Below are 15,846 nucleotides of genomic sequence, written 5' to 3'. Positions count from 1 at the left end.
TACTGGCTGGTAGAGCTGGTTGAAAAAAATCTGACTACACTGGTTTTTTTCAGTAGAAACTGAAATGTTTTATGGCTACCTGTGGGCTTTGATGAAAATGCCTTCAGTTCTAGATGATATGAGAAACGAGTTGACCCAAGAAAAGCCAGTAGCCCTGTAGTTAGAGTAGGGATTTGTAGTTAGAGTAGGGATTTGGAAAGCCCAAGTTTAAATCCCTCATGATTTAGAACAGGGGCTTAAACCAGGACTCCAGCCTCCCAAATTAGACTGGGCTATAGAGTCAGCCTCTCTCTCTGGCCTAATGAATATTCAGTTATTTATACACCATAGAACAGCTCCAACAGGAAATATTGAGACAGAAACTCATTGACACTATAGCCCAGATCAGTGGTTAGGGCTCTTGCTTCCAGACAGGAATTAGAAAGTCTTGCAATCCTTATTCCATAGTACACTTCTCTGTATCATTTGCCTTGTCTGTCTTTATTGCTGTCTTTCTCCATTGCCACCTGTTCACACTCTCCTTTTACTTCTGCATCTCTTCTTATACCAAACAACAAATAACATTTCAAAACTTTTAGGAGTTGTGTGTAAGCAAAATACGTCCAAACCAAGACCCCAGCATGCCTTTGGGAAAACTCACACCTGGTTGAGATTAGAATTTGGACTTCATTGATGGCCCCATACTGCATAGTAGTCTAAACTTAAACCTGAATCCAAATGCCCCCATCTTTGGGGAGTTTCAGGTCAGGAGGCACAGCTGAATTTCACTGCTTGGGCCCATTGCTTCTTGTAAAGGGTGTCTTTAAGGATATCTCCCCTGCCTTTTCCAAAGCCAGCCAGAATGTGAAGGTTCGAGAGCACTAGTAATACTATTCTGAGATTGCATTGCCTGCCTTAATGCAGTGACTTTAGGTAAGAAGAAGGACACAAACTGAGGAGCATAACCACCCTCTGCCCCCCAAAAAAAACCCAAGCAAAAAAAACCCCACATCACCTAAGTAGATTTCAGGAGAAAATTGTACAAACATCATGGATCTTGACAGAGCAATTTTTAGAATGAAGGGAGAGAAGACATTTGGGATGCTATAATTGAGGCAACGTAGAAATCCAGGTAAAATATATATATATTTTTAGCCCATTTAAAATTTAGCAGTACAGTGTCTTTCCACAGAATTTTGGAACTCAGAATTTGAACTGAGGTACAGCATGCTGCATTTTATTGCTTGTCAGTAATGTTCTTTATTTATCATGTTATCTCTTAAGTGATGAGACTTCATTCTTTGCCAACCAAATGACCCCAAAGCAATCTGGGCTTTCTGAAAGTTAAAATTACATTGTTGGGAAATAAAAAGGCTGGTTTTCATTTTTAAAAATAGTCTTGTGCACTGGGTGTTGTATCAGGGAGTCCTTCAGAATCTCCCTTTTCACCCCTTTAATTCTTCTGCCTTCAGTATTTGGGGGGTAATCATTCCTCCAATTGAGTTGACTGTATCTCCTGCAGCCTGTAGATGTTGTTCCTTTGCTAGGAAAGTGGGTTTCTGGAGACTGACATGAGGGGGAAATTTTTCAAAGTCACAAAGGAGAGTTAGTTAACTGCCCAAAACCCGTTGCCTTTCAATGGGAAATGGGTATCTAAGTCCCTTGAAAATCGCCCCTGAGCTCCTTATTCCCCCCAGAAGCTTTCCATATCATTTTCAGAGGGAACTCAGCCCTTACTGGCATGAGAAACAGGGACCGGACTCCCTATCCCAACTTCTTCCCCAGGAAGCAGAAGAACCATGGCCCAAGAAAAGCATTTCTCTCTGATTCCTGAGTCTTGACTCACACAGCAATTAACAAACCCAAGGCTTTTTATTAATAAAACTGCAGTGTATACCATGGCATTTATCTATAACAAGTCTGTGGGCTAGGATTTTATTTTGCTTTCTCCAAAATGAATTAAAGTCACTAGGTGGAACCTGTTGTGCACACAGGCCAAAAACCACAATAAAAGAAATGGCAGAACGCTCATGATTCTTGCTTCTCAGATGTAGGAGCACAATTTCTGTTTACGAACAGATCTTTTTAATGAGATTTGTATTAAGCCGATTGCAGATATTTACAGAACATGTATGCAGTATATTGCAGAAGAAATGGCATTCTTGTATACCGAGATCAGGGATGCTTTATATCAGTGATTCACAAACTTTTGTGGACCCTTCCTTTAACATAGTGATCCACTCACAGATGATCTCAGTTCCACATTTTCCTTCTGGCAACTAGAGTGCTTGGTTACATGGCATGCTAATATTCAGGCAGGGATAAGGATAGTTTTGACTTAATTCAAATATTTGTAAAGGTTTTGAAATGTTCTGATGCTTTTTGTTCCTATGGAATTTCTGGCCAGCAGCCAGGATTGTGACCCAAATCCTGCAGAAAAGGGTGTCCCACTACCACCACAGATGATCCAGGTGGGAAATTGCCAGAAATCTCAAGAGAGCAGCCAGTTCTCATGAGATTTCCAGCCTAACTTTGCAGTCTCAAGGAGGAGGCCAAGAGAAGCCTCTGAGCTTTGGAACCTTATCCAAGCTGAACCTGAAAGTGCAAAATTATTCTGCAATTCAGCCAGCCCATCTCCCAACAACACTGCTTCTCTGGTGTATACTAGTTACAATCACCTGGACTTGGCTGTGCATGATTTGCAGTATGCAGCTCCCCAGCCACATAGCAGTTACTATGATAAAAGCGTTTCCATTTTATTTTTGTTCCGCAGAAGGAGACTGGAAGATTACTGTAGTCACTGGGGGCTTTAAAACAGCTGGCACAACAGCAACAGTGTCCCTTTACGCATATGGAGAAAACAAGTCTTCTGGTCCTATTATTCTGGGCTCTGGGAAACACCAGCTGTTTAATCCCAACAGCGCAGATACATTCAAGGTACAGTACCATTTTATATAAACACTGGAGAATTTAGTTACAGGGGCCTATTCAAAATGGATTTACTCAAAAAACGGATCATATTAATAAAGGGGGCTCGAGCAATATGTATATAAACTGGTTTTGATTTTGTTTTGCTGCATTGTTCATTGATGCTGCATGAAAATTCCCTGGGAGAATGGAGGGATTGTATATTTAGGATGATAATCAAGTCAGGAAATTCAGGGAAAAGGTAGCGCTCAGAGCATCGAACAGAAGATGCACTCTAGGAACTTGTTTCCTGTGGCTAAAATTCTAATTTTAAAGTGGCAGAGTTCATGTGCAGAGGCAGAGAATTATTTCCTTTCCTTGGATCCATTCTTGATGCCCTATTAGTAAGGTAGGGCTAGATTATGACTTGTCCTGCACAGGCATTAAGGGGAGTAAGAGTCATTCTCCCTAACCCCCTGTCCCCCCTGCCCAGTACTCCTACGTGAACTACCTGGACCTTATGTTCAGGGATACAGAAGTAAGCAATATGTTTTTCCTTAGTCTCTCTTTGGAGTTGGTGGGTGGGGAGGAGTGGGGAATGGATGGAGCCTAGTGCCAAACCCCCACAAGCCCACTAGCTAGCCCAGATGAGCCAGTGCGGGGGGTGTGGTATAAGCCAGCAGGCACCTCAGGAGCAATGAAGAAGGAAGGGAAGGAATTGTGATGCTGAGGGGCACATTGCTTCCACAGGGCCTCTCCTTGGGGTGGTACAGTATCCATGGCAGGGTTGTGCCTAAAATCACCTAGCCCACAATATATTACTTAGATCCACGTAGGATAAGGCACAGGAAGCAGAGGATGGAGAATCACTACCAGGTGCATGACAATAGGACGTGATTTCTTTGTGAATTATACCATGTACTTTCCAGCAAAATTGTCTAATGCAGATTCTCCTGGTGGAGTGTTGCACACAGGGTCTGATCCTCCTCTCTGATTCTAAGTGAGAATCAGGCCTTTTAAACTTTAGTGACATTTGGGGAAACTTCTGCCCAATGTACAACCTGGAATTCACTAAAACCAGCGAAACCTCCAGCCTGGCCAGATCATCTCACCTTCTCATGAGAACCACTCTTCTAGTTCTCAAGTTCAACTGCTACTGACAGATGATGGTGATGATGATAATAAGAGAGCAAATAAATGTGAGCAACATCCCTTTTCCTAAACTGATTTCTTTCATAATCTTAAATGACTGATTTTAATAAGCTAATTGATTATTTTTAATAATCTGCAAGACAGAAAACCATGTTCTCAAAATGTTTTCTACTGTGTTAGTATTTTTTCAGTATTGCAAGGCATCCATCTATAGTGCTGTATTCTAGGAACATCCTGTAATAATTTAATATCAGTTTTATTAGCACAAAAAGCTGTGGAGTTGTTGGAAAGTAAAATGTTGCATACTGCTATTTCTTACACATTGGTGGTTTCATCCGTTAAATATCTAAGGGAGAATCCTGGCCCCACTTAGGGTGATCAGATAGCAAGTGTGAAAAATCGGGATGGGGTAGAGGGTAATTAGGCACCTATATAAGACAAAGCCCCGAATATTGGGACATGAGATCACCCTAGCCCCCTAAAGTCAATGGCGAAACTCCCAATGATTTCTGTGTGGCCCGTATTTCATCCCTTAAGAATGTGCTATATGTAACCAATGAAGGTCATTTAACTTCCAGCTAAACTTATATAGTATTGATATCTGTTTTGGGGTTGTGGTGGGGTTTTTGTTTTTGTTTTGTTTTTATAAATCATATTACTGATTTTTACAAAAATCCATAAGAATTAATCATTACACATAATGGAAAAAAATACCTACATGTGCTCCAAAAGGACAGTGAAATACCAGCTGTTTTCTAACATCCTTTAGTCAGAATTGCTATCACAAGTGCAGCAGGGAAAATGGCTACAAGTCCCACAAAAAAGAGAAATATGAGATAAAATAAAATAGCTGAGCCAAGCTCTAAAGTAGGAAAGAACAATTCTCACAAAAATCAAGATTATAATAAACTCACAGATAGTAACATTAACTTTATAATAAACTTGTGCATTTTGTGGAGTATCTGAACATTCTCTCTAAAGCCAGGACAGCAAGTATTCAAGAACATTAAAAAAAGCAAACATGAAAAAAGAAGGGAATTGAAGTCAAAAATCAACATTTTCTCCTAGAAATCTATTTCCAAGACTTTCTTGATTTATGTGGCGCATGAATCTGATGTCACTTACACAGGTTTTACACAGTGAGGCAACTCCACCTACTTCTGATTTATGATTGGTGTAAGTGAGTAGAACTGCTTGGAAATTTTTCAGTGAAGTTTTCTGTTGTTGTTAAACAAGCGTAGATTTGCCAAAACTGAAACTCTTCAGGAATCAGGGTCAGTTTTGACTAATCTCCCAATTTGAAAAAATGTTGATTTTTTTTTAAATAATTGTCAAAATTTGAAACAATAAGTTTTGTTTTCCAGTTTGAAATGATTTTTCATTTCTAAATTTAAGTAAATTACACAAAAAGAAACAAGGGAAAAAATCAAAATTGAAGCAAAACGTTTCAAACTATTTGAAATGAAACATTTTGATTGACCCAAACAGAATAAAATTTCTTTTCAGTTTCTGAATATTTTTGAGATTTTGACTTTTCATCCTGATTCTAGATGGGAGAAAATTCTAGAAAATATTTACCGAATAGGAAAAATATTTCCTGCCCAACTCTATAAGTGAGATCAAAAACAGATTGTGGGTGTGCATTGCACTTTACAGGTGTAATGTATAGCAAGCCCTCAGGTATTAACAATCTAATTGTAGCAGAAAAAATTTAGTGAAGATAGTTTATTGTCTGGTGATAGGGAACATCCTTGTTTCTGGAAGGAGTCTAAGGTTCTGGGCTTACAAGGTAACTGTTTGCTGGCTGCACTACATTGGAGGTAGCTGTCTCGTGCTTTTCTTTCCAAGCACTGGCTGATGGGAAGATTTATTGTCACTATATCTGCCTTACCTGATATGCTCATTCTACCAGAATAGGTTTTCCCTGAGTGGTTCTGATAATTTCCCCCTGGGCTGAAAGAGGCTATATTACTGCTTGGGGATGGTTTTCTGCCTTTGGCATTATTCATGCATGATTTTCAGTGAATGATTATTCTGTGGAGAATCACATTTTCCTCTAATAAAGAATGTTGCTCTGCTAAGGGTTACAGCTAGTTTCAAAATTTTAATCTGGTTTCCCATGTTTACTTCTTCTGCCTCCACAGTATCCAAACTGTTTTCTAAAATACTGATTCTGCCAATACCTTGAGCAACTAAACTTTTATTGCTTTGTAAATTATATTTAACAGTTAGACCTATGATACATGATGATGCTTCCTCATATTCTGCTTGAAAAAAATCCTGTGTGTGTGATTTCATCTAGTGTTTGGTTATGGCACACTATTACCTTCCCTCCTTCCAAAGAGAAATGGCCAGAGGAAGGTTAGCTATTACCTTTCTTACAAGTTAGCTATAATCTCCCAGATTTTATGACCTCACTGTGGAACAAACACACAGACTTGGAGCCAGATTCTGCCATTCTTAGCAATGTTGACTTCAGTGGAACAGCACGGTTTTACACCAGCTGAGCATCTAGCCCAGCAGGTCTGCTTGCAAAGTAAGGTACCACTCGATATCACTGAGTGTGGCAGAATCTTACTCCTGCCTAATAAGGGTTTCCCTTGCCCCTTATCTTTATATCAGCATATTAGATGGCAAGCTTTTTGGGGTAGCATTAGCCTTTATGTTATTAAAATAATGATTAAGATAAAGATAAATGAGAACACCTGAATTTTGGTGCCTTAAAATCTGTGGCTTTGTATCTCACAAATAAGGACTCTGTTTATAATAGGCGACGCTGAGCTCCCATATCCAAAAACCTCAAAATTTGGGGGGATAATTGAGAAATATGGATCAAATCCTGATCTGAATTTTGTGGCTTTGGCCCCGTCTCTAACTGACAGCACTGCATCTTTCATTCCATTTCCAATGGTTAGAGTCCTTTGATTTTTCTCTGCATAGCCTGTTTGAAACATTGTCAAAATCTATCGTGGCAAAGTACCTGATTTTAACAATAAACACCAATCCGTTGTGGGACCTTTACCAATACTTGCAGAGACACTTGATCATAATGATTAATGAATATATTGTTAGCGTGAAGGTATTGTAACAAAGTATTAAAATCATCCTTTTCCCTTCCAATTATTAGTATTTTATTGGTAAATAATATTGTTCTTTCCATAAAGTGCACATTATATATTATTGTACTACACACTGAATTTATAGTGCTAAATGTATTTGTTAATTTTTCATTTTGGTTGCATTCTGTTTAATTAATAGTATATTCCTTTGAGGATGATTCAAAAGAGAAAAGACTTAGCTAGTTGTCAGTACATAGGTCATTGAAGGGTATGTCTACGCTGGAAAAAGTGTGTCCTTAACTTGGGTTTGCTAACCTAGATTAAAATAGCAGTGAAGACATGGCAATATGGCTTTTAACTCAGGTGAACAGTTTGAATTAAACCCCTGGCTCCTGTAACTAGCTATCTGAGGGCTGGTTCACACTTACTGCGCGATTTGGCGGCAGTCGACAGGAATTATGCAAACTACGCAGAGTAGTTTGCGTCACTGACGTTGACTGCTCTGCTTCCCTTCTGCGCGCTGGTCTGACTGCACTGAGCCGACGGGAACATCATTCCCATCGGCTCAGCGCTACGCTACTTGAGGGGGTGGACTTACTCAGTCAACTTCCTGATCAATTGAGCAGTTCTCACTGACCGCTCAATCGATCAAGAAAGATCGATCTGGTGGCGGAGATTTTGCCGCCGTCAGTCTGAACATAGCCTGAGTATTCCTCCAGAATGGGGGAATCTCCAAAATGACATCAATCCACTATAGCCAGCTCTATGGCACACGCTTTCAAGCACTTGGGGACAGTGGACAGGACATGGATTGAGCAGTGATGTGCTCCAGCTATCCTTGGTTGCTAAAATTACCCTTTAGGGCCCTGGACAGTTGGATACAATTCAGGGCAGTCCTGAGGCTGTACCAAGTCTAGCCAGTTGAAATCTACCCTCAGCCAGGATCAGATGATGTAAAGGTGGCATAAAGCCACCTCCTGTAGTTCATGGCTTCATAGATTCCAAGGTTGGAAGGGATGACTGTGATAATCTAGTCTGACCACCTATATATATATATATATATATATATATATATACACACATAACACAGGCCATAGAACTTCCCTGAAAAAATTTCTAGCGCATATCTTTTAGTCTTGATTTTAAAATTGCTAAGGATGGAGAATCCACCACAACCCTTGCTAAATTGTTCTGATAGTTAATTACCCACACAGTTAAAAAATTATGTCTTATTTACCTGAATGTGTCTAGCTTCAATTTCCAGCCACTGGATTGTGTTATACCTCTCTCTGCTAGATTGAAGAGCCCATTTTCAAATTTTTGTTCTCCCATGTAGATTCTTATAGACTGTAATCAAGTCACCCCTTTTCTTTCTCTTTGTTAAAATAAATAGATTGAGCTCCTTATGTCTATCACCGTAAGGCAGACTTCCTAATCCTTTAATCATTCTTGTGGTTCTCTGAACCCTTTCCAATTTATCAACATCCTTCTTGAATTGTGGACACCAAAACTGGATACAGTATTCCAGAAGCAGTCACACCAGTGCCAAATACAGAGGTAAAATAACCATCCTCCTTCTACTCGAGATTCTCTTGTTTATGCATCCAACGGTCACATTAGCCCTTTTGGCCACAGCGTCACACTGGGAACTCATGTTCAGCTGATGATCCACCATGACCACAACTGTTTTTCAGAATCATTGCTTACCAGGATAGAGTCGCCTGTCCTGTAAGTATGACCTACATTCTTTGCTCCTAAATGTATACATTTACATTTAGCCATATTAACACATGTTCTTTGCTTGTGCCTAGCTTACCAAGTGATCCAGATTGCTTTGTATCAGTGACCTCTCTTCATTATTTACCACCCCTCGATTTTTGTGTCATCCTTAAACTTTATCAGTGGTGATTTTATGTTTTCTTTTAGGTCATTGATAAAAATGTTAACTAGTGAAGGGCCAAAAAGTGATCCTTGTGGGACCCCACTAGAAACATGCTCAGTGATGTTTCCTCATTTACAGTTACGTTTTGAGACATATCAGTTAGCCAGCTTTTAGTCCATTTGATGTGTGCCATGTTAATTTTATATTGTTTGAGTTTTTAAATCAAAATGTCATGCAGTACCAAGTTAAATGCCTTATAGAATTTAAGTATAGTACATCAACACTATTACCTTTGTAGCCAAACTTGTAATCTCATTAAAAAAGATATCAAGTTACTTTTACAGGATCTATTTTCCATAAACCCATTTTGATTGACATTAATTATATTACCCTCTTCTAATTCTTTATTAATTGAATCACATATCAGCTGTTCCATTATCTTGTCCAGGACCAATATCAGACTCACAGGCTTATAATTATCCAGGTCATTCCATTTACCCTTTTTAAATATTGGTGCAACATTATTTTCTTCCAGTCTTGTGGAACTAGTGTTCCAAGACTTAATGAAAATCAACATTAATGGTCCAGTCAGCTCCTCATCAGCTCTTTTAAAACTCTTGGACCTACTGATTTAAAAATGTCTATCTTTATTAGCTGCCATTTAATATTTTCCTGAGATGCTAGTGGAATGAAAAGAGTGTTACATGATATGTCTACATCATCTGTTTGTTTTCCAAATACAGAAAATAAATATTTATTTAATATTTTTGCTTTCTACATTATTATTGATAATTCTATCCTTCCATCTAGTAATGGATCAATACCATTATTAGGTTTCTTTTTGTTTCTAATATACTTTAAAAAACTCCTCCTTATTTTCCTTAACTCTGTTGGCCATAGATTTCATCTTGTGTTCCTTAGTTTCCCTGATCAATTTTCTACAATTCCTAGCTTCTGATTTATATTGGTTACAATCAAATTCCTTTTTCTTCCATTTGTTATATATAATCATTTTTTTATAGTTACCTTCACTTTCCTGCTAAACAATTTTTTTTAAACCAATACGGTCTTCTTCTAAGCTTGTAGGATTGTGACTTTTCAGGCATCTAGTAAAGTGGTCTTAAACAATTCCCAATTATCATTCACATTTTTCTAATGAAATTCTTCCTCCCAGCTGATTTGGCTCCTAATTGTTTTCAGCTTTGTGAAATTGGCCTTTTTAAATCACCATCTATATATATATTACTGGTTTGGACTTTATTCTGTTTGCACATTATAAATGTGATCAAACCATGATCACTCAGACTTTAAACTACCATTTATTTTTAGTTCTGTGATCTGTTCCTCTTTATTTGTCAAGATGAGATCTAATAAAGAATTCCCCTATGTCAGTTGCAACACTTTTTGTTAGGAATTTGTCATCTATAATATTTAGAAATTCCAAGAATGCTTTACTACTGTCAGCATGAGACCTTCAGTATAGGTCACTCATATTGAAGTCCCTCATGATCATGCAGCTTTTTCCCCTACATATTATAGATAGGTGCATAAGGAGCCGGTCATCCTGTTCTCTAGTGTCATTTGGTGGTCTGAAGCAGACACCAACTAATACCCCATGTAACAGGATAGCTGGCCCATTCAATGAAACTGTGCTCAGTGCTCCTGTTCCAGTGCAGGTGCTCCTAGCTAGACCAATTAAGAGGGAGGACTAACACCTAAGGGTTATAAGAGGCCTGGTGAGAGAGAGACATAGGGATTCAGAGCAGACTGAGTCAGTCAGGAAAAGGGCAGGAGATGAGAACTGCCAGAGACAAAAGGTGTTTCCTGGGAAAAAGCTAAAGGCAGGAGGTGCAGCAGAGGGAGATGCTTGCTGGCTCTAAACTAGAGAAGAGGAGCCAAGGGCCAAAGAAGGCTGAAGGAAGGGGAAGCAGCGGAGGGGCTTAACCACTGGCACCTACTTGCTGGAGAGCTGGACTCTGAGGAACAGTGAGAGGTCCCAGGGGAGAGAGGGATACTCCTTTGGCAAGGATGCTCCCGACAGAGGGGCTCTAGGTGTTCCCAGTGGGAAGAGCAGGGTTGCACCCAAGAAGAAAGGGGTGGCTGTCCTTGTAGAGGAATGGAAGTGTGGCAGAAGACATTAGGGTCTGGTGAGAACAAAGCCAGATTTTTACAGGCTACTTGCACAGGGGTGAGATGGACTTTTGTTATGGACTATTTGCACTATGTTTAGTTAATAAATTATTTTGATAGACTTAAGGACATGCTTGCATGGAGTTACTGGGGACCAAGAGGGAATCTGAGGCAAGGGGCCACTTGTAGGGCTGCTCTGAGCCCACTCACTTACATCCTATCTCATGCATTACGTGTTAGGACATTGATCTGTAAGCATACAAGATAGTCTTCTGAGTTATCAGTGACTCAGAAACAAGTAATGCCATTTTTTACATGGAGTGCCACTCGCCCTCCCCTTTTGCCTATTCACTCCTAAATAGTTGCAAACCATTGATTTTAACATTACAATTATGCATATCATCCCACCAGGTTATAGTAATACCAACTAGATCGAATTTATGCTCATAAATGAGCAATTCCAATTCTTCTTGTTTGTTACCCAAGCTCCTAACATGGTTGTATAGGCAACTAAAGAATTTCTTTTCTTCATGTCCTTTGGTTGTTTGATTAATTTTGCTCTCAACATCTCGATTTAGTGTTAAATGAGTTGAGTCCTGGACCAAGTATAGTTTAATCAGTTCCAAGAATCAGACCCATAGACCATAAGATTAAAAAGATCTCATCTAAACCTCTCATATGAGATCTCTAGAGAAAAAGAAAACTTAATTTTCCCTCAATACACGAGATGATTGAATATAGGTAGTGTAACACAGTCAACTAATCTCCAGCATGAAACACTGTTGTGCTTCAGTTTCTCTTGTAGATTAGTTCCCTGGCTGCATTTCAGTCTCCCCCTGCTAGCGTGGTAACTTGTAAATGCTTGATTTTAAGTTTCGCTCCCTAGCCAGACTTCCGTAAGAGTCCTTTTTCTGTTGGACTTTTGTTGATTCTTGGAAGGCAAACAACTAAACACCAGCCTTTGCATCACTTGTTCCTAGCTGGTTTTCTATTCTATTCTATTCTATTCTACTCCATCACTGTAGTGTCTGAGTGCCTTCCAGTTGTGCACTAAGCGGCATGACTAACATATGTCATGTGTGGTTTGCTCTCTCACTCATTCTCTCCCCCAGGAAGAACTGTATGTGCAGTGTTTTGGTTTGTTAGGATTGGTGGGGTTTTTTAACGTACATACTGTTCTGTTTTATTTTGGAGAAGGCAAGGTTGAAGGCATGCACCTTGCACTTGGAGTTGAAGTGGCGAGGTTTTGTGTGGGTCCTTAATTCCTGTGGGAATTCATTCCACAGTCTTGGACCAGCCCTCAAGAAAGTGCATAGACTTTAAGTCAGAAGGGACCATCATGGTTTCCTAGTTTGACCGCCTGCACATCGCAAGCCACAGAACCTCACCCACGCACTCCTGTAATAGACCCATAATCTTTGGCTGAGTTACTGAAGTCCTCAAATCATAATTTAAAGGTTTCAAGTGATAGAGAATCTGCCCTTTACAGTAGCTTAAATCTACTACTGGAACAGTAGTTCTGTAAGGATTCCCACAGGAAGAGCGATTTACTGTTTACAACATTGGTTGTAACTCGAACATTGAGGAACCTGGACCATCGGACTCTTTTGGCATGCCAAAGGCAAGGCTGGTCCTTTGTCTCCTGCCACCAGGTTCTCAAGGAAGTCCATATGTTAAGTGAGGAAGCTTTTATAGTGAATGATACCACATGTACCTTCAGAACAGTATTATTTCCTTTTAATTTTGGGGTTTGGAACTTTGATAATTTTTCCATTGATGTTAATAAAAGTCTCTGAGGCTCTCTCTTGTTCTCATACATCCCAAGGGTCCTTACAAGACTCTGTGTAGCCTGATTCAGGGACCAAAACCTTATTATTTTCTGATCAGATCAACTGATGAGCCTATAACCTGTTTTAAAAAACAATTACATTAACCCCAAAAAATCAGGCAACAGAGTCACATCTTCTTGTTCTCCATCTTCCATCTGTAGAGTTTGCTCTGTTGATTGTTCACTCTGAGGAATAAGTTGTAGATGTCAACACTTTCTATTGAACTCTCCACTGTCGGTCTTGATCACATGATCTGGGCAATGAATTATTTTTCTTTACAACAGCTGGAGTTCTCATCCTTTTTCTTCATCCAGTTTGACACAAACACAGTCACCAGGTCTAGAACTAGCAGTTCTCTAACTGAGTGATGTCTGTTATAAAAGTGTTTATAAGTTGTTTTTTTTGTTTTTTGTTTTCCTTTTTATCTGATATGGCTACTCTCTTCATGTGTGTGCACTTTGGAGATAGCTACTTTTCCAAAGTTGGAACAGTATTTCTCAGTTGTCTTCCCATCAGCAGTTGTGCTGGACTAGATCCAGTAGCTGCTATCAGTGTTGACGTGTGGCTCAGAAGAGCAAGGAATGGATCTTCCTGCTGTAGGAGTTTCTTGGCTGTCTGTATAGCTCTCTCATCCTCTCCATTTGCTTGTGGAAAATGTGGGCTCCTAGTAATATGTTCAAAATCATGTTTTGTTTGGAATGACTTAAATTCCACTGTGGTGAATTGTGGTCTATTGACTACCCCTAGTTGTTCTGGAATACCAAAATAAGCAAAATTTTCTTGATAAACTGTGCCATGTTGTTTCTTTCAAGAATATTATTTCTCTATATCTGGAAAAATAGTCCACAACGACCAGGTAATGATGTCCTCTGGATTTACATAAATCTGTAGCTAGTTTCTTCCAGTGTTTGTCTGGTCGAGTTCATTCACATTCATTGTGAGTTCATTCACATCATAGTACTTGATAACTGGAGCTGCTGAGATAATTTCTTTTATCTTTTTTAAGGAAATTTCTTGATTTGAAGCCCTAGCCAAGTTGTGTTGGACTTAACAGTTCATTGAGTGGTTTTCTATCCGTAGAAAGGTCTTGTAGGTATTAACCAAAACAATTTAAAATCTGCAGTATGTGTCTCAGGCCTGTGCATTCATTTGGTGCAGTCAGTTTTTGAATTGCTTTTATTTTCTCAGGGTTAGGACTGTTTCCATCTTTGTTTATTGTCTGTCCCAAAAACTTGATTTGATGGAGGCAGAAAACACATTTCCTTGTTTAGCTTTAATCCAGACTGATTTATTAAGCTTAGAACTTTGTTGAGGCTTTTGTTGTGTTCCTCCATCAATGACCAATATACAAAATATTGTGCATGAAAATTCCATTTGTGTTCATTAACAGTTCTCCCATCTTTCTTTGGAAAATTTCAGGTGCACTGATAATGCCAAAAGATCATCTTTGAAAGCAAAATCTCCCAAAGGGTATGATAAACATAATCAGTGTAACACTCTCTTTAGTTTAAGGAATTTGCCAGAATTTGTTCAAGGCATCCAGCTTGGAGAATATTGTAACTCCTTTCATGTTGGGGAGGAAGTCATCCAGTGTTGGGAGGATATATTTTTCTCTCACAGCTGCTTCATTATGTCTTTTAAGATCACAGAGATTCATATTTTTCCATTTTTTTATAACCAATACCATACTGTTGGCACAGAGATTTTCTCAATTATGCCAATTTGTTCCTTTTTTTTTTTAACTCAGCTGCCACATTATGAAGCAATGGGATAGGAATTCAGCGAGACATACACAGTTCAGCATTGCCTGTAAGATTATTTGTACTGGATCTCCTTTCAAAAGTCCAATATCACCAAATATTCAATAGAGTTCTTCCATTTTTGTCACTAGGCCAGTCAAAGCTGCCATACTGCGACTGGAAGATTGTTGGGCTTCGATCACATACACTCTGAATGCAAAGCTTTTGTCTTTGTAAGTTGTTCCAGTAGTGAAATGGCCCATGCAATTCAGAATACTTCCAGGGATAGTTAGGACTGTGTCAGGCGACTTCAGCTCTGGGAGGGGTTGAAGGCAATTATATATCCATTCTGATGTGACTGTTAGCTCCTGAGTCAATAGTCTTTCCATGAATATTCATTTTAACTCTCCAGGCAGGCTGTCTGTCATCACATGTGATAGATCCCAGAAACAATAGTTCTTGGCTGTTTGCAGTAGTCAGTACCTCGACTGTCTCAGTGCAGCAAACAGCTGCAAAATGTCCATAATTTGTGCATTTATTACATCTTGCACCTTTAGCTGGAACTACATCTCTTGGACTATGAATTTTCCCAGTTCTTGTGTATTTAATCTGATAAGTTTTGCAGTTAGCTTGGGACTTGTCCCTTAATGCCTCAGGATTTTATGATAATTATTGTTAGCAGTCATGCTATGTCTCTTTACCACTTCAAAGCTAGTTTATGGTTTTTCAAGTCGTTCTGGCCTTTTCTTTTGCTGCTTCAGTAGGTCAGTCTGATTTGTTATCTGGATAGCTGTGTGTTGAGTTAAATCTGTCATTAATTGTAGCTGTTTTGAGAAACTTTTGTCTGTAAGCCCAATAAGAAGTCTATCTCTGATATTTTCATATTTTTATGGTCCCTGTAGGAAGGCGCAGTGGCCTTCCTCTGAGCCTGGGCCCGCGGAAGGGCCACAGACACCCAATCAGGCTCTAGACTGGCCGGCAGCCCAGTCTGCCCGGCAACCAGATAGCTGGGCCCCGATAGGTCCTGCCGGGCGGCCAACCTGGCAGCAGGGGGGCGGAGCCTTAGGGAGGGCGGCAGCTATAAACAGGAGGCCCTGCAGCTCAGAGGGAAGAAGGCTGCCGGCGGAGACAGACGCGCTGCCTCGCCAGCTGCAGCAAGGGGCTGAACC

General features: G+C 39.6%; 1 protein-coding gene across 1 annotated transcript in view; it reads left to right on the top strand.

The window, feature by feature from the left end:
- The window catches only part of RP1 (RP1 axonemal microtubule associated), a 307,648-nt gene that overhangs the window by 150,925 nt on the left and 140,877 nt on the right, over nt 1–15,846 (top strand). Inside the window, exon 25 of the mRNA XM_067553867.1 lies at nt 2,753–2,916. Within this exon, the coding sequence (XP_067409968.1) occupies nt 2,753–2,916 (164 nt within the window). The remainder of the gene's footprint in view (nt 1–2,752; nt 2,917–15,846) is intronic.

The sequence above is a fragment of the Emydura macquarii genome, unplaced genomic scaffold (assembly GCF_026122565.2).
Source record: "Emydura macquarii macquarii isolate MOO-44397 ecotype Brisbane River unplaced genomic scaffold, CSIRO-AGI_Emac_v2 contig_1477, whole genome shotgun sequence".
Classification (NCBI taxonomy): Eukaryota; Metazoa; Chordata; order Testudines; family Chelidae; genus Emydura; species Emydura macquarii.
The sequence above is the reverse complement of the archived record's forward strand: the minus strand, read 5'-3'. Positions and strand labels throughout refer to the sequence as shown.